The 25,516-nt window shown below is 36.9% G+C and overlaps 1 protein-coding gene across 1 annotated transcript in view; it reads right to left on the bottom strand.

Moving 5' to 3' along the window:
* The window catches only part of COG5 (component of oligomeric golgi complex 5), a 300,018-nt gene that overhangs the window by 82,508 nt on the left and 191,994 nt on the right, over positions 1 to 25,516 (bottom strand). Inside the window, exon 11 of the mRNA XM_059170806.1 lies at positions 13,922 to 14,003. Within this exon, the coding sequence (XP_059026789.1) occupies positions 13,922 to 14,003 (82 nt within the window). The remainder of the gene's footprint in view (positions 1 to 13,921; positions 14,004 to 25,516) is intronic.

Here is a 25,516-nt window from a genome sequence, read left to right as displayed (position 1 = left end):
ACTCTTAAAACTAGATGAGATACTTCTGCTTCTTGTCAAGGTGGAGTAACAGGGACCAGAATTAACCTATCTGAAACAACCAAAAAAACAACAAACAAAATATATGAAATAATGGTTTTGAAAACACCAGGCATTCAAAGATAGCATGTAATAAAAGACAGTGATCCCTGAGAGAAAGGAAATAAATGAGGTGAACCCTATGACCACGCCAGTGTCATTGGGGACTCACTAACAAGTCGCAAAAACTCAGTTTTCTAGCCCTGCTCACAGGTACTGTTGGCTACCAGAAGCTAAGGCGGGATGCCAGAAACTACAGCTCCAAACAGGCCCCAAGATCCAATTTTTGACTGGTTTGATCCAGTTTAGACACTGTGTTAACCCTCCAGATGACCTCATCTAACTGTAATTAACAAAAACACACCTAACAGCCTATGACCCATCCAACTGTGCCCATTTAGGAGAAGAAAAGAGGTGGTACTCTTGGTTCTGAAGCCTCCTCCTTCCTGGAAAAAACCCCTCTGTTAATGTGCTTACTAGCCCCTCAATTACCCTAACCCCATAAAACCCAACTGGGGAGAAGGTGACTTTAGAGCACGAGCTTCCCTTCTCTATTCTCTGGCCATTGAATAAATTACATGCTTGCCATCAAATACTGTATTGTTTTGGCCATTTGGCAAAAGGTATCGACCAGGGAAAGAACCTACCAGTTTGGTAACATCAGCTTATTTCCTACCAGGGGCTTCCATAGCCTAGAAGGGGAAGAGCCGCCTCTACCCCTACTGTCCCAAGGACCAGGAAAACTGAACCAACTAGAATTGATGGGACAGAAGACCAGAGAGAAGAGAGCTGTTCAAAAGATTAACTGCGGAAATCTGCAAATGGTCCATCATTGGTACTCAGCAAAACGTTATGCAGCATATGTTTGTGAGAAAAGTTCCAGAGTCTGGGGGAAGAAACCATACAGGATTAGAAAGAATATACCTGTTACTTACATATGACTGGGAAGCAAGCCTGTTCCTGACAGCCAGGTTGGAAAACCTTATGATTCAGAATATTTGGTAGAGTAGGAAGAAAAATATTGCCTCAGGAGTAGAAAATAATTAGGTCTAGACCAAATACTGCTCAAGTTTTGCTAGTGAATCTTAACAAGCAAGACTCAAAAAAACCAAATTGTTTCTAAGTAACTTGACAGTATCTAAGAACAAGAATATTTATAGGAAGATTAAAGTGTTAGTATCAAACACTGTAAAATTCATGTCTGATACCCAATCAAAAATGATTAGATATGCAGAAAGTGAAAAAACTACCCGTAAGAAAATTCAATCAGATTCAGAATTGAGAGATGACCGAATTAGCAGATAACAACATTCCTTTGTAGCCTCACCTCCACTCATTATCTGTGTGATTTGTTGGCATGAAATTTACCTTACACAATTTCTACTAAAAACCAATACTAAATAATACTTGAAGGTTCAACTGGTTAAAGGTTTGAAATTTTTCAAGAATGCTAAAGGCAATTTTCTTTGATACATTCCTGCCATTCAGAGAAGAGATATTCAAAATAGGAACTAAATTTACACACTACAGTAAAGAAAACACTGACTTTAACAACTCCAAGCTTTCAAAGAGGATTATAAGTATATTTTTAAAAAATAATTTATTTTTAAAGAGAGAGTGAGTGCGGGAGTGTGTGCATGAGGGGAGAGAGGAGCAGAGAGAGAGAGAGGCTCAAGCAGACTTCTCCCACCCCAACTCTGGGCTCCGTCTTATGGCCCTGAGATCATAACCTGGGCCCAAATCAAGAGTCAGACAGACACTTAACTGAGCCACCCACGTGCCCTGAGTACATTTTTAATAAATGCTTAAAAACAGATATCTTGCATAGTCATAAATGAGCTTTTAACATTAGTTTTCTTTTATTCTATCTAAAAACTGAGGTTTCAATCAATTTTATAATTATGCTTATATATATATATATTTTTTAAAGATTTTATTTATTTATCAGAGAGAGAGAGAGGGGGAGAGAGCAGGCACAGGCAGACAGAGAGGCAGGCAGAGGCAGAGGGAGAAGCAGGCCCCCCGCTGAGCAAGGAGCCCGATGTGGGACTCCATCCCAGGATGCTGGGATCATGACCTGAGCCGAAGGCAGCTGCTTAACCAACTGAGCCACCCAGGCGTCCCTATGCTTATATATTTTATAAGTAAATTTATATCTTTGTATTTCCTTTCTAGCATATTAGTAAATACATTCCATTAAACATAATTGACTTATGATATGAGAAGATAATATTAAAGAAAACTTCATGGTGATTATTGTTTTCATGAAAACCCATTACTTCGATACATGGTGTGAGAAACTATAGAAAGTCTGTATTTACATACTATTACATCTGAATATTTGAAAAATTACCTCCTAAAAATAATTCACGAATTTAAAATTTCAAACAAACATATCAGTTTCAAAATACTCATTTAGTGAGAAAACTGTTAACAAATACTGAATTGAAGGTACAGATATATAGATGCTTCTTTGCTATTTTAACTTTTCTATATGTTTGGAAAAATAAAAAGGTGGCATGCAGCTAAAATACTGCTTATAGATAAATCTGCAGCATAAACAAATTAGAAAAGGAAGGGTTAAGCCAATAATCTAAACTTAGCCTTACTAAACAAGAAAATGAACATATCAAACCCAAAGCAAAGCAAATAAATAATAAATACAAGAGCAGAAAGCAATGAAATTGAAAATAAAAAAGAGAAAAATCCATGAAACCAAGTGTTGGTTTCTTTCTTTTCTTTTTTTTATTTTTAATTTGACAGACAGATATCACAAGCAGGCAGGGAGGCAGGCAAAGAGAGAAGGAGGGGAAGCAGGCTCCCCGCTGAGCAGAGAGCTCGATGGTGGGGGCTCTATCCCTGGACCCTGGGATCATGACCTGAGCCGAAGGCAGAGGCTTTAAACCACTGAGCCACCCAGGTGCCCCGAAAGTATTGGTTTCTAAGAAGACAAAATTAATAAACCTATAATTGTAATTATTAGGAAAAAAAGAAGAAACTAATGATATCAGGAATACAGAGCATCACACATCACATTTCACATACATCCAAAAGGTAATAAGGAAGGATTACAACCAATAATTTAGAAAACTTAGATGAACTAGAAAAATTCTTTGAAAGACATAAACTACCAAAGCTTACCCAACAAGAAAGAAATGGAATAATCTAAGAAAAAAAGTTGAATTTGTAGCTAAAATCTTCACACCAGAAAATTTCTAGGCCCAGATGACTTCCTTGGTGAATTCTACCAAACATTTAAAGAGGAATAATGCCAATTTTACATAAACCACTTGAGAAAATTGAACAGGATGGAACACTTTTCCATTTTTCCTCTGAGGTTTGCATTACCCTGATACCCACAATGGAAAAAGTCATTAAGAAAAACAAAATATCAATATCTTGTAAACACATTCAACAAGCCTTACACCAGTTTGAATCCAACAATATATAAAAAGGACAATGTATCATGACTATGTGAGGTTTATCTAAGAACGCAAGGTATTAACGTACTAAAAAAAAATCCATTTGATCATCTTAAAGGATGCAGAAAACACTGTAAAAAAAAATTTACAATAGTATTAAAAAAAAAACTCTCAAAAATCTAGAAATGTAAGGGAACTTCCTCAATCTGATTAATGGCATCACTGAAACATGCCATTAAGATATTAAGGTGGACTGGGAGGAGGAGTCAAGATGGCGGAGAAGTAGCAGGCTGAAACTACTTCAGCTAGCCCGAGATCAGCTAGCTAGCTTATCTAAAGATTGCAAACACCTGAAAATCCATCAGCAGATCGAAGAGAAGAACAGCAATTCTGGAAACAGAAAAACAACCACTTTCTGAAAGGTAGGACCGGCGGAGAAGTGAATCCAAAGCGACGGGAAGATAGACCCCGGGGGGAGGGGCCGGCTCCCGGCAAGCGACGGAGCAACGGTGCACAAAATCAGGACTTTTAAAAGTCTGTTCCGCTGAGGGACATCGCTCCAGAGGCTAAACCAGGGTGAAGCCCACGCGGGGTCAGCGTGGCCTCAGGTCCCGCAGGGTCACAGAAGGATCAGGGGTGTCTGAGTGTCGCAGAGCTTGTGGGTATTGGAACGGGAAAGCCAGCTACAGAGACAGAGCCAACAGTAAGCTCACAGCTCCGGGTTACCTTGAACCGGTCGAACGCTCGGTGAGCTGGGAGCGCGGCCGGAGGTCAGGCAGACGGGAGTAACTGGGCGCTGTTCTCTGAGGGCGCACTGAGGAGTGGGGCCCTGGGCTCTCGGCTCCTCCGGGCCGGAGACCAGGAGGCCGCCATTTGTATTCCCGTCCTCCGGAACTCTACGGAAAGCGCTTAGGGAACAAAAGCTCCTGAAAGCAAACCCGAACGGATTACTCACCCCGGCCCCTGATAAGGGCGGTGCAATTCCGCCTGGGGCAAAGACACTTGAGAATCACTACAACAGGCCCCTCCCCCAGAAGATCAACAAGAAATCCAGCCGAGACCAAGTTCACCTACCAAGGAGTGCGGTTTCAATACCAAGGAGAGCAGCAGAATTCCAGACGAGGAGAAAGCAAAGCATGGAACTCATGGCTTTTTCCCTGTGATTTTTTTTAGTCTTGCAGTTAATTTGATTTTTTTCTTTTTCATTTTTTGTTTTTTTTTCTCGCCTTCTGGTAAATTTTTTTTAACTTTTACCTTTTTCTTTTTTAACATTTTTTAACTAGTTTATCCAATATATATATTTTTTCTTTTTTATATTTTTCTTATTTGTTTTCTTTTTTCTTTTATTTTTTTCTTTCTTCCTTTTTGAACCTCTTTTTATCTCCTTTCTACCCCCTCACGATTTGGGGTCTCTTCTAATTTGGTTAAAGCATATTTTCCTGGGGTTGTTGCCACCCTTTTAGTATTTTACTTGCTCCTTCATATACTATTATCTGGACAAAATGACAAGACGGAAAAATTCAACACAAAAAAAGGAACAAGAGGCAGTACCGAAGGCTAGGGACCTAATCAATACAGACATTGGTAATATGTCAGATCTAGAGTTCAGAATGACAATTCTCAAGGTTCTAGCCGGGCTTGAAAAAGGCATGGAAGATATTAGAGAAACCCTCTCGAGAGATATAAAAGCCCTTTCTGGAGAAATAAAAGAACTAAAATCTAACCAAGTTGAAATCAAAAAAGCTATTAATGAGGTGCAATAAAAAAATGGAGCCTCTCACTGCTAGGATAAATGAGGCAGAAGAAAGAATTAGTGATATAGAAGAAAAATGACAGAGAATAAAGAAGCTGAGTAAAAGAGGGACAAACAGCTACTGGACCATGAGGGGAGAATTCAAGAGATAAGTGACACCAAAAGACAAAACAACATTAGAATAAGAAAGAGAGAGGGGAGCAGAAGGTATACTGGAGAGAATTATTGGGGAGAATTTCCCCAATATGGCAAAGGGAACGAGCATCAAAATCCAGGAGGTTCAGAGAACACCCCTCAAAATCAATAAGAATAGGCCCACACCCCGTCACCTAATAGTAAAATTTACAAATCTCAGTGACAAAGAGAAAATCCTGAAAGCAGCCCGGGAAAAGAAGTCTGTAACATCCAATGGTAAAAATATTAGATTGGCAGCTGACTTATCCACAGAGACCTGGCAGGCCAGAAAGAGCTGGCATGATATTTTCAGAGCACTAAATGAGAAAAACATGCAGCCAAGAATATTATATCCAGCTAGGCTATCATTGAAAATAGAAGGAGAGATTAAAAGCTTCCAGGACAAACAAAAACTGAAAGAATTTGCAAACACCAAACCAGCTCTACAGGAAATATTGAAAGGGGTCCTCTAAGCAAAGAGCCTACAAGTGGTAGATCAGAAAGGAACAGAGACCATATACAGTAACAGTCACCTTACAGGCAATACAATGGCGCTAAATTCATATCTCTCAATAGTTACCCTGAATGTGAATGGGCTAAATGCCCCTGTCAAAAGACACAGGGTATCAGAATGGATAAAAAAACAAAACCCATCTATATGTTGCCTCCAAGAAACTCATTTTACGCCCGAAGACACCGCCAGATTTAAAGTGAGGGGGTGGAAAAGAATTTACCATGCTAATGGACATCAGAAGAAAGCAGGAGTGGCAATCCTTATATCAGATCAATTCGATTTTAAGCCAAAGACTATAATAAGAGATGAGGAAGGACACTATATCATACTCAAAGGGTCTGTCCAACAAGAAGATTTAACAATTTTAAATATCTATGCCCCCTACGTGGGAGCAGCCAACTATATAAACCAATTAATAACAAAATCAAAGAAACACATCAACAATAATACAATAATAGTAGGGGACTTTAACACTCCTCTCACTGAAATGGACAGATCATCCAAGCAAAAGATCAGCAAGGAAATAAAGGCCTTAAACGACACACTGGACCAGATGGACATCACAGATATATTCAGAACATTTCATCCCAAAGCAACAGAATACACATTCTTCTCTAGTGCACATGGAACATTCTCCAGAATAGATCACATCCTCGGTCCTAAATCAGGACTCAACCGGTATCAAAAGATTGGGATCATTCCCTGCATATTTTCAGACCACAATGCTCTAAAGCTAGAACTCAACCACAAAAGGAAGTTTGAAAAGAACCCAAATACATGGAGACTAAACAGCATCCTTCTAAAGAATGAATGGGTCAACCGGGAAATTAAAGAAGAATTGAAAAAAATCATGGAAACAAATGATAATGAAAATACAATGGTTCAAAATCTGTGGGACACAACAAAGGCAGTCCTGAGAGGAAAATATATAGCAGTACAAGCCTTTCTCAAGAAACAAGAAAGGTCTCAGGTACACAACGTAACCCTACACCTAAAGGAGCTGGAGAAAGAACAAGAAAGAAACCCTAAGCCAAGCAGGAGAAGAGAAATCATAAAGATCAGAGCAGAAATCAATGAAATAGAAACCAAAAAAACAATAGAACAAATCAACGAAACTAGGAGCTGGTTCTTTGAAAGAATTAATAAAATTGATAAACCCCTGGCCCAACTTATCAAAAAGAAAAGAGAAAGGACCCAAATAAATAAAATCATGAATGAAAGAGGAGAGATCACAACTAACACCAAAGAAATACAAAATATTATAAGAACATACTATGAGCAACTCTACGCCAACAAATTTGACAATCTGGAAGAAATGGATGCATTCCTAGAAACATATAAACTACCACAACTGAACCAGGAAGAAATAGAAAGCCTGAACAGACCCATAACCAGTAAGGATATTGAAACAGTCATTAAAAATCTCCAAACAAACAAAAGCCCAGGGCCAGACGGCTTCCTGGGGGAATTCTACCAAACATTTAAAGAAGAACTAATTCCTATTCTCCTGAAACTGTTCCAAAAAATAGAAATGGAAGGAAAACTTCCAAACTCATTTTATGAGGCCAGCATCACCTTGATCCCAAAACCAGACAAGGATCCCATCAAAAAAGAGAGCTATAGACCAATATCCTTGATCAACACAGATGCGAAAATACTCAACAAAATACTAGCCAATAGGATTCAACAGTACATTAAAAGGATTATTCACCACGACCAAGTGGGATTTATTCCAGGGCTGCAAGGTTGGTTCAACATCTGCAAATCAGTCAATGTGATACAACACATCAATAAAAGAAAGAACGAGAACCATATGATACTCTCAATAGATGCTGAAAAAGCATTTGACAAAGTATACTATCCCTTATTGATCAAAACTCTTCAAAGTGTAGGGATACAGGGCACATACCTCAATATCATCAAAGCCATCTATGAAAAACCCACCGCAAATATCATTCTCAATGGAGAAAAACTGAAAGCTTTTCCGCTAAGGTCAGGAACACGGCAGGGATGTCCATTATCACCACTGCTATTCAACATAGTACTAGAGGTCCTAGCCTCCGCAATCAGACAACAAAAGGAAATTAAAGGCATCCAAATTGGCAAAGAAGAAGTCAAATTATCACTCTTTGCAGATGATATGATACTATATGTGGAAAACCCAAAAGACTCCACTCCAAAACTGCTAGAACTTATACAGGAATTCAGTAAAGTGTCAGGATATAAAATCAATGCACAGAAATCAGTTGCATTTCTCTACACCAACAGCAAGACAGAAGAAAGAGAAATTAAGGAGTCCATCCCATTTACAATTGCACCCAAAACCATAAGATACCTAGGAATAAACCTAACCAAAGAGGCACAGAGTCTATACTCAGAAAACTATAAAGTACTCATGAAAGAAATTGAGGAAGACACAAAGAAATGGAAAAATGTTCCATGCTCCTGGATTGGAAGAATAAATATTGTGAAAATGTCTATGCTACCTAAAGCAATCTACACATTTAATGCAATTCCTATCAAAGTACCATCCATCTTTTTCAAAGAAATGGAGCAAATAGGGGCGCCTGGGTGGCTCAGTGGGTTAAGCCGCTGCCTTCGGCTCAGGTCATGATCTCAGAGTCCTGGGATCGAGTCCCGCATCGGGCTCTCTGCTCAGCAGGGAGCCTGCTTTCCTCTCTCTCTCTGCCTGCCTCTCCATCTACTTGTGATTTCTCTCTGTCAAATAAATAAATAAAATCTTTAAAAAAAAAAAAAAAAAAGAAATGGAGCAAATAATCCTAAAATTTATATGGAACCAGAAAAAACCTCGAATAGCCAAAGGGATATTGAAAAAGAAAGCCAACGTTGGTGGCATCACAATTCCGGACTTCAAGCTCTATTACAATGCTGTCATCATCAAGACAGCATGGTACTGGCACAAAAACAGACACATAGATCAATGGAACAGAATAGAGAGCCCAGAAATAGACCCTCAACTCTACAGTCAACTAATCTTCAACAAAGCAGGAAAGAATGTCCAATGGAAAAAAGACAGCCTCTTCAATAAATGGTGCTGGGAAAATTGGACAGCCACATGCAGAAAAATGAAATTGGACCATTTCCTTACACCACACACAAAAATAGACTCAAAATGGATCACGGACCTCAATGTGAGAAAGGAATCCATCAAAATCCTTGAGGAGAACACAGGCAGCAACCTCTTCGACCTCAGCGGCAGCAACATCTTCCTAGGAACAACGCCAAAGGCAAGGGAAGCAAGGGCAAAAATGAACTATTGGGACTTCATCAAGATCAAAAGCTTTTGCGCAGCAAAGGAAACAGTTAACTAAATCAAAAGACAACTGACAGAATGGGAGAAGATATTTGCAAACGACATATCAGATAAAGGACTAGTGTCCAGAATCTATAATGAACTTAGCAAACTCAACACCCAAAGAACAAATAATCCAATCAAGAAATGGGCAGAGGACATGAACAGACATTTCTGCAAAGAAGACATCCAGATGGCCAACAGACACATGAAAAAGTGCTCCATATCACTCGGCATCAGGGAAATACAAATCAAAACCACAATGCGATATCACCTCACACCAGTCAGAATGGCTAAAATCAACAAGTCAGGAAATGACAGATGCTGGCGAGGATGCAGAGAAAGGGGAACCCTCTTACACTGTTGGTGGGAATGCAAGCTGGTGCAGCCACTCTGGAAAACAGCATGGAGGTTCCTCAAAACGTTGACAATAGAACTGCTCTATGCCCCAGCAATTGCACTATTGGGTATTTACCCTAAAGATACAAACGTAGTGATCCAAAGGGGCACATGCACCCGAATGTTTAGAGCAGCAATGTCCACAATAGCCAAACTATGGAAAGAACCTAGATGTCCATTAACAGATGAATGGATCAAGAAGATGTGGTTTATATACACAATGGAATACTATGCAGCCATCAAAAGAAATGAAATCTTGCCATTTGCGACAACATGGATGGAACTAGATTGTATCATGCTTAGTGAAATAAGTCAAGCAGAGAAAGACAACTATCATATGATCTCCCTGATATGAGGAAATGGTGATGCAACATGGGGGCTTAAGTGGGTAGGAGAAGAATAAATGAAACAAGATGGGATTGGGAGGGAGACAAACCATAAGTGACTCTTAATCTCACAAAACAAACTGAGGGTTGCTGGGGGGAGGGGGTTTGGGTGAAGGGGGTGGGATTATGGACATTGGGTAGGGTATGTGCTTTGGTGAGTGCTGTGAAGTGTGTAAACCTGGTGTTTCACAGACCTGTACCCCTGGGGATAAAAATATATGTTTATAAAAAATAAAAAATTAAAAAAAAAAGATATTAAGGTGGACTGAATGCTTCCTAAGACTATAAACAAGGTTGAAATCAATTCTACACTACTGGAGGTGGTAACCAAGAAAAAAAATGAAAGGAAGCCAGATTGGAAAAGAAGTGAAACTGCCTTTATTTGCAAACTATATGATCATCAATATAGGAAATGTTAAAAAAAAATCTCCAAAAACTAGACTAGTAAGTAGGGGTAGCAAAGTAAAAGATACAAGGTCAGTACCCAGAAATCAACTGTATTTCTATATTCTAACAATGAACACTCGTAAACTAAAATTTTAAAAATGCCATTTACAATAAGATCAAAATATATCAAATAGTAATAAATTTAAGAAAAGTTTTGCTAGATTTGCACACTAAAAGCTATATAGCACTGATAGAATTATAAAAGACCTAGATCAATGGGATATTCTAGTCATGACTCAATACTGTTAAGATGTGAATTTACCACAAAATGATCTGTAGATTCATCATGTAATCCTAATCAAAGTCTCAGGAAACATTTTTATAAGAACAACAATCTGATTCTGAAATATTTATGGAATAGCAAAAGGCCTAGAATAAGCAAAATTATTTTGATAAATGAAATAACATAGAAGAATTTAGCATTTTGTGATTACAAACCTAGAGATGCAAAACAAACAAAGAAACAAAACAAGAAAAAGAGAACTCTAGAAATAGTCTTACACAGATATAACCAATGAATTTTCTAAAAGAGTGCCAGGGCAGTCAATGGGTAAAGTATAATCTTTTAGATCTATATTCCAAGAAATAACCTTGACCTTTATATATCATACAATAAACAAAAATTAACTTCAAATGAACTTGGCAAAACTTCTGGAATAAAATATAGGGGGAGATACTTCTGGCCTTGGGTTAAATAAAGATTTCTTTGGTCAAAAAAAAAAAAAAAAAAGAAGAAGAAAAGAAAAATTGGTAAGTTTGACTCTATCAAAGTTAACTTTTATCATTTGGAAGGCCCTGTTAAGGAAATGAAAAGGCAAACCACGGCCAAAAGAAATATATTTGCAAAACATACATCTGAGAAAGGACTATGAATCTAGAATGTATAAAGATCTCTTAAGACTCAGTAATAAGAGAACAAGCAATAAAATAAAAATAAAAAGCCATTAATTTTGACAAACACGTGACCAAAGAAGATATATAGATAACTAATGTGCCTGTGAAAACATGGGTCATCATTGGTCCTTAAGCCAGTCGAAGTTAGAACCACAATGAAAATCCACTACATACTCTTAAGAATGGCTAAAATGAAAACAACTGACAATATCATGGATAGATAAGGATGCAGAGCAGCTCGGGTTATGAAAGACTGCTAATGGGATGCAGAATGGTACATCCATCTTGGAAAGCAGTTGAACAGTTCTTTACAAAGTTAAATACATACTCATCAAATGATCGGGCAATTCCACTCATATTTTACCTGAGAATGAACACAATACATCTACAAAAGACTTCTAAGCAAACAACTGCAGTAGCTTTACTTGTAATAACCCAAGGCTGTAACAACCCAGTGGTCTCCCATCTGGGGAATAGATAAACAAACTGTTGTATACTCTATACAATGGAATAGTAATCAGCAATAAAAAGGCACCACTGATACACACAGCAATATGGATGAATCTTACAATAATTATGCTGATACAAAAAAACACAGCCTGTGTGATACAAGTTTTACAAAAATTTAGTAAAAGTTTACTTACACTGACAGACAGTTGATCATTACTTGCCAGGAGCCAAGAACTGGGAGTAGGTGATTACAAAAGTACATGTGGGAAATTTGGGGGGTGATGGAAATATTCTATATCTTCATTGTGGTAGTGGGGAAAAGGATAAAAATGATTTCAAAACTCATAGAATTTTCTGCCTGTAATTGGTGAATTTTACTGTATATAAATTGTATCTCAAAAAAGCTGACCAAAATAGATACATAATGCAAAGAGGTGCATGGTCTTCCTGGAGTAGTGTAATTTGTAGAAGTAAACAGAGTGAATCAGTTCTAAATACACCCTCTGCTTATGTTCTGTTTGGCCACACATGAATGAAGACCTCCTCTGTGGTCACTGCCGTGATGCATATTTCCTCAGAAACAGTAGTAGGGAGGCCAAGGTGCCTGGGTGGCTCAGTCAGTTAAGTGTTTGACTTTCCATCATTTCAGCTCAGGTCATAATCTCAGTGTTGTGAGATCAAACCCTGCTTCAGGCTCTCACTGGGCATGAAGCCCAAGAGATTGAGCCCCTCATAGGGCTCCATGCTGGATGTGGAGCCTGCTTAAGATTCTCTCTCTTCAGGGTGCCTGGGTGGCTCAGAGGGTTAAGCCTCTGCCTTTGGCTCATGTCATGGTCTCAGGGTCCTGGGATCGAGCCCCACTCAGCTCTCTGGCTCAGAGATCAGGCTCTCTGCTCAGCAGGGAGCCTGCTTCCCTTCCTCTCTCTCTCTCTCTCTCTGCCTGCCTTTCTGCCTACTTGTGATCTCTGTCAGTCAAATAAATAAATAAAATCTTTAAAGAAAAAAAAAAAGATTCTCTCTCTTCTCCCATTGCACCTTCCTGCTCCTCCCTTTCTCTTTCTCTCTCTCTCACTCTCTCTCTCTCTCTCACACACACACACACACACACAGAATAGTAGGGAGGCAGGTAGTGTGGTTTATTCAACTCTGGATTACCACTGACTAAATAATGTTCACATCTACTACATACTTCCAGTAACATTTGTAAGTAAGAATTTACACACAAACTTCTAAAACCCTTTTTACATTCATTGATTAGGCAGGCAATGCCATTATTTCATGACCAAAAAAAATTAACAAATTTTAGAGATTGTGTTTGAACAAGCAACTTCTAACTCATGATGAAGGTCTTTTTTTTTTTTTTTTTTTTTTAAGATTTTATTTATTTACTTGAGAGTGAGTGAGTGAGAGAGAGTACCAGCAGTGGGAAGGGGTAGAGGGAGTGAAAGAAGCAGACTCCCTGCGAAGCGGCAAGCCCAAAGCAGGGCTCCATCCCAGGACCCTGGGATCATGACCTGAGCCGAAAGCAGATGCTCAATCAGCTGAGCCACCCAGGCACACATGATGAAGGTATTTCATCTGCTCATTCATCACATCCTCATTTTTTTCCACCATGTAGCTATCTTTTACTTACTTACTTATTTATTAACATATAATGTATTATTTGTTTCAGCAGTACAGGTCTGTGAATCATTTGTCTTCATAATTCATGGCACTCACTCATTTATAATAATAAGGAAATAATATTAAGTCTTGTATTTTAATATCTTTTAGTTAGAAACTAATTCTTTAAGCACCAACTAAATTCTTCCACATCAACTGCTTTACACCCTTTATATTGGAAAACTTCCGAGTTCCTCTATGTTTGAACTATGGGGAATTAACTCATTCTTCTGGGGAATTTTATTCCACATACTAATTTGAAAAACAAAAAATTAACATAATGTTGATAAAACTAAATATATGGTTAGCAGAAGAAATGATAATTAGACAATGAGTTTTCAAAAAATGTGTGTTAAGAAGCAAAACTTCTTAACATTACATTTTAAAGCACGTGTAAAACTTTAAAGCATGTGGAAATGAAACTAACTACAAAATAAATAGCATACTTACAATCTGTTGCTATTCGGAATTGAGAAGAAAGTGCCTGAGTAACAGAATTCCAAAAAGTGTACAAAATTTCAGCTTGTCCATCCTGTGACCCAAAAAAGGAATGTATTCATTAATTATTAAAAACTGTAATGGCTAAGAAGATATAACATTAAAAATTTAATAAAAATGTACTTAAATGAAATCTTCTAAAGACATCTATCAAATAATGGAATTAAGTAACTAAAGACAAATATATAGATGACTCAAATTATGTTTCATGTTCTCATGTCCAAGTAATCAGTCATCACCCTCTGCTACTTACTAGTCGTGTGAGCTTTGGGCAAGTTGTTGAATCATTCTGAGCCTCCTTCCATCTCTAAAACAGTGACGGTATCAGTATTTCATTGCAGTATTATTTCATTGCAGTATTATTATAAGGATTAAAAAGTTTACAAAAAAGTAGTGTTGGGATAGTCCCTGACACATAATAAGCCCACAGTGAATTTAGTTATTACTATTATAATTGTTATTACCACCTTCCTTACATACACAGAAGGTAATTGTGTGACCATAACAAAATGATGAACACAGAAAGCTTAGACCAAAATGATCACCAGAGTATAATTCACCAATTACAAGAGAACTGCCTAAAGTATAAATACAGTTAAAAAGTATTTTTTAAAGATGTATTTATGTATTGCGAGAGAGAACGAGCTGGGGAAGAGCAGAGGCAGAGAATCTTTCAACCAGACCCCCTTCTGAGTGAGGAGCCTGACTCCAGCTGGATCCTACAACCCATGAGAGCATGGCCTGAGCTGAAACCGACAGTCAGATGCTTAACCAACTAAGTCACCCAGGCGTCCCCTATTAACAAATTCTAAAAAGTCACAGGAATTACTACTATTCAGCACAATGTTTCATTCAACTCTGAATAAATGTTTTAGAAAGCAATCACTAAAAAGAAAAGAGTTTCATTTGTTAAAACAAGACAAAATAATACTGTTAAACCTGAATCACACTTCTAGAAATTTTACCAAGTACTTTTAAGGTATTTCTACATGTGTAGAAGTATCACAGTATCAAACTGCCAATATTCTACATTTGAAGTATGAAAATGACAATTCATATGCTTAGCCCTAATAACAATAAAATACACCTAATATTCAAATATGTCATAAATATGAGAAAACTCTAATTCTGTTTTATTTTGGACTTGCAACAAATAAAATTCCAATTTTCAAGGTTATAAAAGAAAAACTGACCAATGAAAAGTACTGATTTTTCACTTTTATACCTATGCACACATACTTCTGTTTTCATTGTTTGTTTCTTTAATAAATTTTTTGCTTTGAATCCAAATGAGTATTGTATACCCTAAAAAAGGCAAATCAAGTAATTGTTCATTTGCTACGCAGTGATCAGAAAATAGATTCATAGGCCTAAGATTTTTTTTTTTTAAAGATTTTAATTTATTTATTTCACAGACAGAGATCACAAGTAGGCAGAGAGTCAGGCAGAGAGAGAGGAGGAAGCAGACTCCCTGCTAATCAGAGAGACTGATGCAGGGCTGGATCCCAGGACTCTGGGATCAAGACCTGAGCTGAAGGCAGAGGCTTTAACCCACTAAGCCACCCAGGCACCCCCAGAGTCCCAAGATTTTATGTGATATGTATATTGCATATCATGAACCTTAAAGGAAATGTTTTTATATTAAAAAACTTTTAAATATACCACACATTAACAGCATGAAGGACAAAAAGAACACGATCATCTCAACTTTAGCTGCACACTAAAGCATCTGACAAAATTCAACATTCTTTCATGATAAAATCACTCAAAAAGCTGGGAACAGAAATTACCTCAACATAATAAAGGTCACATAAAAGTTCAGGTTAGAAGGTTATTATGGAATTTGATGTACTGGACAGCTCACTGTGATGGTAATAGGTTAAAAAATTATCTATATATATAAAAAATAAAATGAACCAGAATAGTGGGAACGAGTTAAAAATAAAAGTTGTCCTATGAAGAAAAAAAAAAAAAAAAAGGTCACATATGAGAAGTCCAGCAATAATAGCAAAATTGTGAAAAATTGAAAGCTTTTCCTCTAGATAAAGAAAATCTGATAACTATATAACTAATTCTATACACACATATATACATGTGGGGAAGAAAACTTGGGTCAACCTTGCTTAAGAATACAAATACAGGGGCGCTTGGGTGGCTCAGTTAAGCCACTGCCTTTGGCTCAGGTCATAATCTCAGGGTCCTGGGATCAAGTCCTGAGTCATGCTCTCAGCTCAGCAGGGAGCCTGCTTCCCTCTCCCTCTCTCTGCCTACTTGTGATCTCTGTCTGTCAAATAAATAAATAAAATCTAAAAAAAAAAATACAAGTATAAAATTCTCAGATATGAAAGCAAATTGATTTCAACAGGTATTAAAATAATTATTTGAATAATCTAAACAAGTAGGATTTATGCCCCCAATGTAAATATTATTTAGTATGAGGAAACCTATTAATAACTTAATGTCTCAAATAAGGAAATCCTCAGAATAACTTAGCTGAGTGAATTCAAGGCAATTAATACTCTTGAACCTAATAAAATACTTAATACACAATCATTTAAAAAAAAATTCATAGAGGGGTGCCTGGGTGGTTCAGTGGGTTAAAGCCTCTGCCTTTGGCTCAGGTCATGATCCCACGGTCCTGGAATTGAGCCCCACATCAGGCTCTCTGCTCAGCGGGGAGCCTGCTTCCTCCTCTCTCTCTGCCTGCCTCTCTGCCTACTTGTCATCTCTGTCAAATAAATAAATAAAATCTTAAAAAAAAATTCATAGAAAATAATCCATAAAATGGTAGTAAAAAAACCACAAAATTTAGAGGTGCCTGGCTGGCTCAGTTGGTAGAACATGTGACTCTTGATCTCTGGGTTGTTGAATTCAAACCCCATGTTAGGTGTAGAGATTACTTAAAAAAATAAAATCTTAAAAAAATACAGTACTTTCTATCTTATCTATTTTTAAGTGTACAGTAGTGTTAACTATATGTATTTTATGGTACAAGAGACCTCTAGAACTTTTTCATCTTGCAAATCTGAAATGCGATACCTACTGAACTCCTCTTTCTCCCCCTCAGCTCCTACCAACCACCTATCTTGCCTACTTTCACTTTCTAAGAGTTTACCTACCTTAGTATACCTCATGTAAATAGAACCATGTCTTTCTGAATGGTTTATGTTTCACATAACCTTTAGTTTCTTTAAGTTTCATCCATGTTATAGCATGTGACAGGATTTCCTTCTTTCTTAAGGCTATATTCATGTGTGTGTGTGTGTGTGCATGTGTGGTATTCTCTTTATCCATTCATCTATCAGTGAACACTAGGACTGTGTCTCTGTCTTGGCTATTATGAATAAAGATGCAATGAACATGGGTGAGCAGATACCGCTTCCGAATAATGCTTTCAATTCTTTTGGATACATATCTCCAGAAGTGAGATTGCTGCATCATATGGTAATTCTATTTTTAAATTTTTGAGGAACTTTTCATACTATTTCTCAGCCAGTTGTACCATTTTATATTCTCATCAACAGTGCACAAGGGTACCAAAGTCTCCATATCCTCACCAATACACTGTTCTTTGATGAATGCAAGGTGACATCTCATTATTTTAATTTGCATTTCCTGATGACTAGTGATGTTGAGCATCTTTTCATATGCTCTTAATTACTTCTGTGTCATCCTTATATGCCTTCTTTAGAGAAATGTGTTGGAGGCCACGGCATGGTTGGAGTCGAGGATCAGACCAGGCCCTGACTTGTGTCTCCTTCAAATTCTGGACACCTTGACAAGGTTAAGGACGGGAAAGTTGAGTAACTCTGAGAAAAGGGTCTGTGCTATGTGTCGTGCGCTCGCCTACGTGACTTCCCCCACACTCGCCCTACAGAAGGGAACAGTGTGGTCAGGGTCATGAATTCTTAGTTGGTCCTTGTTGCTCTGTACGTCCCATAACTCACTCCCTGGTTGACTGTCTTGCTAATGGCTTTAGCCGAAACTACCTGGCATCACGAGGTTTGTTTGCAGTAAATGTAAACTTGTTATAGAAACTTGTGGTCATCTGACTATGTACTGATGTATTGCTCCTCCTATTCTGATCTACCTTATAAATGATTGCAAGATGTGGAATAACATTGGCACTGTTGGACATCATCTTCAGTGTCCCTCTTGCCCCCATCTCTTTGTCTCTTAATTTCTTTTCACCATCCTCTTAGCCCTCACGGTTTTCCTGGTCGATTCGTCGTGCTGGCTGCGACAGAAATGTCTATTCAAGTCCTATTTACACATTTTTTTAATACAGTTTTTTTTCTGTTGTCATTGAGTTGTGGGAATTCTTTATATATTCTGGACACCAATCCCTTATCTGATATATGACTTACAAGTATTTTCTCCCATTTTGTAAGTTGCATTTTCATTCCTTTGTCACACAGAAGTTCTGAAGTTTGATGTAGTCCCATTGGCCTAGTTCTGCTTTTGTTGCCTGTGATTTTGATGTCTTATGCACAAAATCACTACCAAGTCCAATCTCATGAAGTTTTTGCCCTATGTTTTCTTTCAGGAGTTTTATAATTTTAGGTTTTACATTTAGCATTTTAATTCATTTTGAATTAATTTTTGAATATGGTGTAAGGGAAGGGTACCTTTTTTTTTTTTTTACAAGGATTTCCAGTTTTTCACAGCACCATTTGTTGAAGAGACTAGTGACAGATAATTTGTGTGACCCTCCTTATTGTATGTACCATTATTTGTTGTTTTATCTGAAGTTAATAATATCACTATTGCTTTCACTTGAGAAATGTTTGTCACTCCATTTATTCTTATTCCATATTGTTTGCTTTTGATGTGATGCTTATAAATAACATATTTTTATTTTTAAATATAATTTTTTGTCTTTTAGTTAGAAATTACAAACCAAATATATTTACTTAATAGTTGTTCTTGCTTTTATCATTTCATTTTATGCTTTCTTTGTATTTCCTTTGTTTTCTGTGTTTGTTCTGTGGATTATTTTCATTTGCTTTTATCTCCCCCAGAGGTTTTTTTTCTTGTATTTCTTTCAGATGTGTCATTATTCCTATAATTAACCATAAATTCCTTTGAGGTAAATCATCTTTTGTAATTCTACAGAACTACTGAAACAGATTTCTAGAAATAGCAAAAAAAAAAAAAAAAAGTGAGGGGAGTTGCAAAAGAATGCTGGCATGATAGAAATGAAATCACTGTCTTAAAGGGATCCCTGCACTCCCATATTCACTGTAGCATTTTTCACAATAGCCAAGACATGGGAATAACCTAAGTGTCCATTTACAGATGAAGGGATAAAGAAAATGTGGCATTTGTATAGATAGATACAATGGGATACTAATCAGCTGTAACAAAGAAGGAAATTCTGCCACTTGGACAAGATGGATGGACCTTCTAGGTCCAATGAAATAAGTCAGACAAAGAAACAAAACTACCATATGATCTCACTTCCATGTGGAATCTGAAAAACTCAAACTCAAAGAAAAACAGAGTAGGATAGTGGTTATCAAAGTTTGGGGTAGGGTGATGTTGGTCAAAGGCTGCAACCTCAGTTATAAGATGAATAAGCTGTGGGGATCAAGTGTACAGCACAGTGAGAATCATTAACATTACTATGTTATATACTTGAAAGTTGCCAAGACAATAAATCTTAAATGTTTTCACCACACACATATACAAAAAGGTAATTATGTGATGTAATGGACATGTTAACTAATTCTATCGTGTTAATCATTTCAATATAAATACATGTAAAAAAATCATCACATTATATAACTTAAACTTACACAATGTTATATGTCAATTTGTCTCAATAAAGCTGAGGAGGAAAAAAAAGAAATTCTTCAAGGCTTTAGAGAATTGCCAAAATAAACAAGAAAATTCTAATTCCTTGACACACTCTTTCGAAAGAAAATATTGAGTCCCAAATAATCTGGTTACTTTTTCCCCCTTAGTGAGAAGTCACTCAAAACTTGAAATCCACGAACTATATATATATATATATATATATATATATATATATATATATATACTTTTAATCAGAGAATCCAGACAAACCTTGGCTAAGAAAACGACATTTTCTGAATGTGCTTCATGAAACAGTCACTACAGCATATTATATCTCATTTAAACCTTAAAACAACCCCTAAAATGTAAACTCCAAGACAGCAGAGGCACCATTTTTGTCTATTTTACCACTGTAATTTCAGCATTGAGAATGTGAGCCTGATAGAAAATGCACACAATAAATATGTATTGTACTGTATTGATGTCTTATGTACAAAATCACTGCCAAGTCCAATTTCATGAAGCTTTTGCATTTTTTTTTCCTTCAGGAGTTTTATAATTTTACGTTTTACATTTAGTACTTTAATTCATTTTGAATTAATTTTTATATAAGGTGTAAGGTGAGGGTGCCTTTTTTTTTTAACCTGGAAACACAATAAATATTTATTGAGTGGACGAAAAAATCTCAAAAGAAGGCATTCTTAGTCCCTTTCTAGAGAAAAAACAGAAACTCAAAAAGATAAGGTGACCTGCTTAGAATTAAATAGAAAGTAGCAGAACTGGAATTTGATCTAAGGTTTTCTGATATATAAAAGTATTATTCTTCCTTAATTGGACTTACAAAGCCTTTATGATTTTATTTTCTCAGGCTATTTCTCCCATTTCAAGATTTAAGCTTGTGGTTCAGAGATTCAACCACACTCAAATTCTTTCAGGTTCTTGAAGGTTCTTTCGTAGTCTCTCTTAGTTAGCAGCTATTAAAACCTGAACCTTCTTCAGAGTTCGGTTTAGGTATTTCCTTTCTTGGTTGCCCTACGTTTGACACACTCTGTTCTATACCTCTAAAGTACCCCATATTCCACATCATAATGATATTTTCATATGAGATATTTTCCTATGGGAGTAAAGGAACATAGTAGTGGTTAAGAAGAAGAACTCTGGAGCCAGAATACTGAGGTTGAAATCCAGACCTCACCACTGCCTGTGACCATGGATAAGTTAATTTCTCTGTACTTTAGTATCCTCACCCATTAAATGGAAACCCATTTCATACATTTACCATGAAGATTAAATGGGTTAATTCTGATGAAGTGCTTAAAATGGTGCCTGGCATAGGAAGCACTATATAAATATTTGCCATCACTGCTAATACTCTTTGTGAAATATAATCAAAATAACTAATATGTCTCACTGTATCTCCAGTGACTGATACATAGTACTATCTACTATTGTAATGGTTACTTTTATGAGTCAACTTGACTGGCAATGGGGTGCCCTAGGTATTTGGTCTACATATTTCTGGTGTGTCTGTCAGGGGATTTCTGGATGAGTTTAATAGTTGAATAGGTAGAATGAGTGAAGCAGAATGCCTGCCCTAATGTGGGTGGGTCTCATCCAATCAGTTGAAGGCCTAGGCAATCAAAAAAGGCTAAGAGGGAATTCCTTCTCCCTTACTTTCTTCAAGCTTGAGTATCAGGGTGTTGGGTTTTTCTTTCTGTCCTGCTTTATGACTCAGAGTGAAAGAGTGGCTCTTCCTGGGTCCTCAGCCTGTGGACCTCTGGGCCAGAACTTCACTATTGGCTCTCTTGGGTCTCAAGCCTTTGGTTTCAGAGCAGAAATATACCATCAGTTCTCCTGGGTTTCCAGCTTACTGACTGAGATGTTGGGACTTAACAGCTTAAAAAAAAAAAATTGGTCACAATCTATAGTTCTGAAACTTACTTAGTTGGACCTTTGGCTCGGACCAATAAGTTGAAAATAAAGCAAAAGTCAGATGTATTATATATATAATGGAATACTATGCAGTCATCAAAACCCAAAATCTTGCCATTTGCAATGCCAGTGGAACTAGAGGGTATTATACTAAGTGAAATAAGTCAACCAGAGGAAGAGAATTATCATATGATCTCACTGATATGGGGAATTTGAGAGGCAGAGTAGGGAGTTGTGGGGGAAGGGAGGGAAAAGTGAAACAAGATGGGACTGGGGAGGGAGACAAACCATAAGAGACTCTTAATCTCAGGAAACAAACTGAGGGTTACTGGAGAGAAGGAGGGTGGGAGGGATAGGGTGGCTGGGTGAAGGACACTGGGGAGATTATGTACTATGGCAAGTGCTGTGAATTGTGTAAGACTGATGATTCATAGACCTGTACCCCTGAAACAAATATTATATATTAATGAAAAAAATTACTTTTCTTAAAACAAACAAAAATAATAAATAAATAAATATATAAATAGTATAGGGGTGCCTGTCTGGCTCAGTTGGTAGAGCATACAACTCTTAATCTCAAGGTTGGGAGTTCAAGCCCAACACTGGGTGTGGAGCCTACTTTTTAAAAAATTTAAAAATGTATATAAATAGTATAAAAACAAAATCTACAGGAATTCTAAAACATTTATGTTTGGATGAATCTGTTATTTAGAAAAACATCTTGACCTTTGGCTGCTTCTGTCATTAATTTTGACCTAATTAAATACATAGAGAGAAACTTAAAATGACAATACCTGGACAAAATTGATTTCAAAGCAGATATTATTCAGTTTATCTTTATAACATGAAAACTACCATGGGTTTTCTTGATAAAATGTAATTGATAGAACCTTATTGTACATTGTTATAAGGTCAAAACCTTCAAGTGGACATTCTTGCACTTAGGTCTGATGAAAGGGTATGGGCACTGAAGTAAAAAAACCTTGACTTGTATACCTAAGGTCTGCCATTTATTGGCTCTGTAACCTTGGGCAGGTCCTTCACCCTTCTGGGCTTGTAAGCTATGTAAACAATAGGGATAAAAATAATCTACAGAATTTACTGTTATGAAGAGTCAGGATATCTTGGGCTAGATTCCAAGGAAGACTGGAATTTACCATAGAGATAGGACGAAGAGATGAGCAGAGGACATTCCAAACAGAGGGATGAATGGAGCATAAAGATGTGAAAACCATTTTCTTCTTCTTCTTTTTTTTTTTTTTTAAGATTTTTTTTTATTTTGAAGTAATCTCTATACACAACATAGGGCTCAAACTCACAATTCTGAAATCAGGGGTTGCATGCTCTACCAACTGAGCCAGCCACACACCCCAGAAAAAGCATGTTCTTTTCTCTGAATGTATAGTGAGCATTCAGGAGAAAGGGAAGTGGTGAAGATAGAAAGTAAGATAAGAATCATATCAAGAAGTGTCTTAATTCATCAGGTAGATAACAGTGAAATATTTAAGGATTTTAATGAGAGAATGCCATGATTAAACTTGTGTTTTGAGCCTGCAGGTGAGATCAGTTATGAATTTGCTGGAAAAAAGAAATGTAGGTGAAAGGGACTTTACTATGGCAGCAGGAAAACTGATGGGGCTTGATGAACAACTGAATATATTTACAAAGGACTAGGACCAGATATATTTGTATAGGACTAGGAAGATGGGAGATAGATCAACCAACATGGAATTTTAGCAGGGGCAGCAGGTGGGCAGAGAAAGATGAGCTCATTTAGACTTATGCTTCTAGACTCTGTGGGGGCATCCAAGTGAAGAGATCTAAGCTAGTGAATATGAATCTCTTGCTAAAGAACAAGGTCTAAGCTGAAGAAATAGGTTTAGGTGTTATCAGCATTTGGCTGTTGTAGAAACTGTTAGAATGTGTGAGCTTTTCTACTTATTGCATGTAGCATGAGAAGGAAAAAATGTTGAGAATGGGACCTAGGAGAACAACATTATTTAAAGGTTGGCAGAAGAAATAATTCAGAGTAGAGAGAAAGGAATAAGTGTAGACAGGTATGACAAAAAGAGAGAGAGAGAGAGAGATTGGTCACAAGTTAGTAACTCCTAAAAAGCTGGATGAGAGGTATACTGTCAATCACTGTCCTGTACTTTGTACACCGCTCTCTACTTTGGTGTAGGCCTGAAAGTTTACAAATAAATCACTTCCAAAGGAAGGGTAGGTGGAGGAAAAAGAGTCAATGAAGGGTTCTGAAAAGTAGCAATATCCGTGAAGGAGGAAAGCACTAAGCAGAAGAAACAGTTATTGCCTCATAGGAGTAAAATAAAAGAGGGTTATAGAGGTGAGAAAAATGATTTAGTAGCTGGGTCATCAGAATGAATTTAACAAGAACTGTTTCAATGCAGAAGCTTGACATCAGTGGCTTGGTGCAAAACAGAAATAAGAAAGCAGATATACAAAGTACCTTACTAAAATCTGGGCATAAAGGGAAAAAAATACTTCGGTGGAGACAGAGGCCCAAGGGTTTTATTTTAATTTTGGCTTTAAATGGTAGACCCTTGAGAAGAAGTAGCCAGGAAAGGCTGGTATTGGAGGAAGCAGAGAATGTTCTAGGAAAGTGTACACTATAAAACAAAAGTAGAGGGGTAAATCTGAGAAAAAGAAAAACAAAAAACAAAAAAAGATGCAATCTACCTATATCTTTGAGACAAAGAGAGAGGTGAGGATCAGTTCAGATAAAGAGTTTATAAAGTTAGTGCTTAATAAGAGAAGACCAGAGGGAAGCAGAGGGAGTTAAGATAAAAACAGAAGAGCAAGTAAAAGACTGAGCAAAAATTCTGTGCCAGAGATCTCTGTGGAGAGATCATGATGTGAGTAAGAAAGCCTGTAGACTTGATCAAAGAAACCAAATATATATGAATTTTAAATTAGCTCGTAATCATCTTCTGCATTCAAAGCAGAAGGATCCTGGTGAAGCAAATAGAAGGCCAAAAAAACAAAACAGAAAAGGAAACACTTTTACTGGAAAATATCCTTCAGGGAGAAACATTTTCCTGTGTCAATTACGAAAGGAGACAGACAAATTCAGTAGGGACTTCAAGATGAACACCACAGAGCAAAATGAGAAGCCTGTACAGAAATTTGGCTGAAGTCAAAATGTTGGCTTTTATATGCATATTGTTCAAAGAAGCAGAACAATACTTTTGGTACATTCTACTTTTTGTTTTTAAAAATGAGGGATTAGACTACAGTGGTAGTGGGAGGTAGTGAAAAGTAGTCAGATCTCAGATACCTTTTGAAGGTAGAACAGATAGGGGTTGATATAAAGTATATACAGTTAAACAGAAAAACTATATGCAAAATGTTAACAGATTATCTCTGTGTGATGGGATCAAATATGATGGTTTCTTCATTCTTCTTAATTATTTGGAGGAGTAATTAGATAATCTAACTTCATTATAAAGAGAAGAATATATTTTTGACGTAAAATATTCAATACTGGAAATACGGTAAAAATTTAGAATTCCTCTTCAAACTCAAATCCCATACTCCTCCCTAGAGAATACTGTTAAACTACAGCAAAAGGGTTTTAAAGCCCTTTCTATATAGTTTATTGTGTTCCTCAACCTTTTTTCATTATTGCCCCTTCAAAGAGAAAACTAAATTGAATAATTAATTGCATACAAATGTATAGTACGTATATCATGCTTATATAATTATAGTGTACTTAATTTAAATTTAATTTAGTTTCTCACTAATAAGGGAAATTAAATACTAATAAATAAGATTTTGTAGGGCAAGGTTGAGCTATAG

The sequence above is a fragment of the Mustela lutreola genome, chromosome 4 (assembly GCF_030435805.1).
Source record: "Mustela lutreola isolate mMusLut2 chromosome 4, mMusLut2.pri, whole genome shotgun sequence".
Classification (NCBI taxonomy): Eukaryota; Metazoa; Chordata; class Mammalia; order Carnivora; family Mustelidae; genus Mustela; species Mustela lutreola.
Note: the sequence above shows the minus strand (reverse complement) of the source record. Positions and strands in the feature narration are given on the sequence as shown.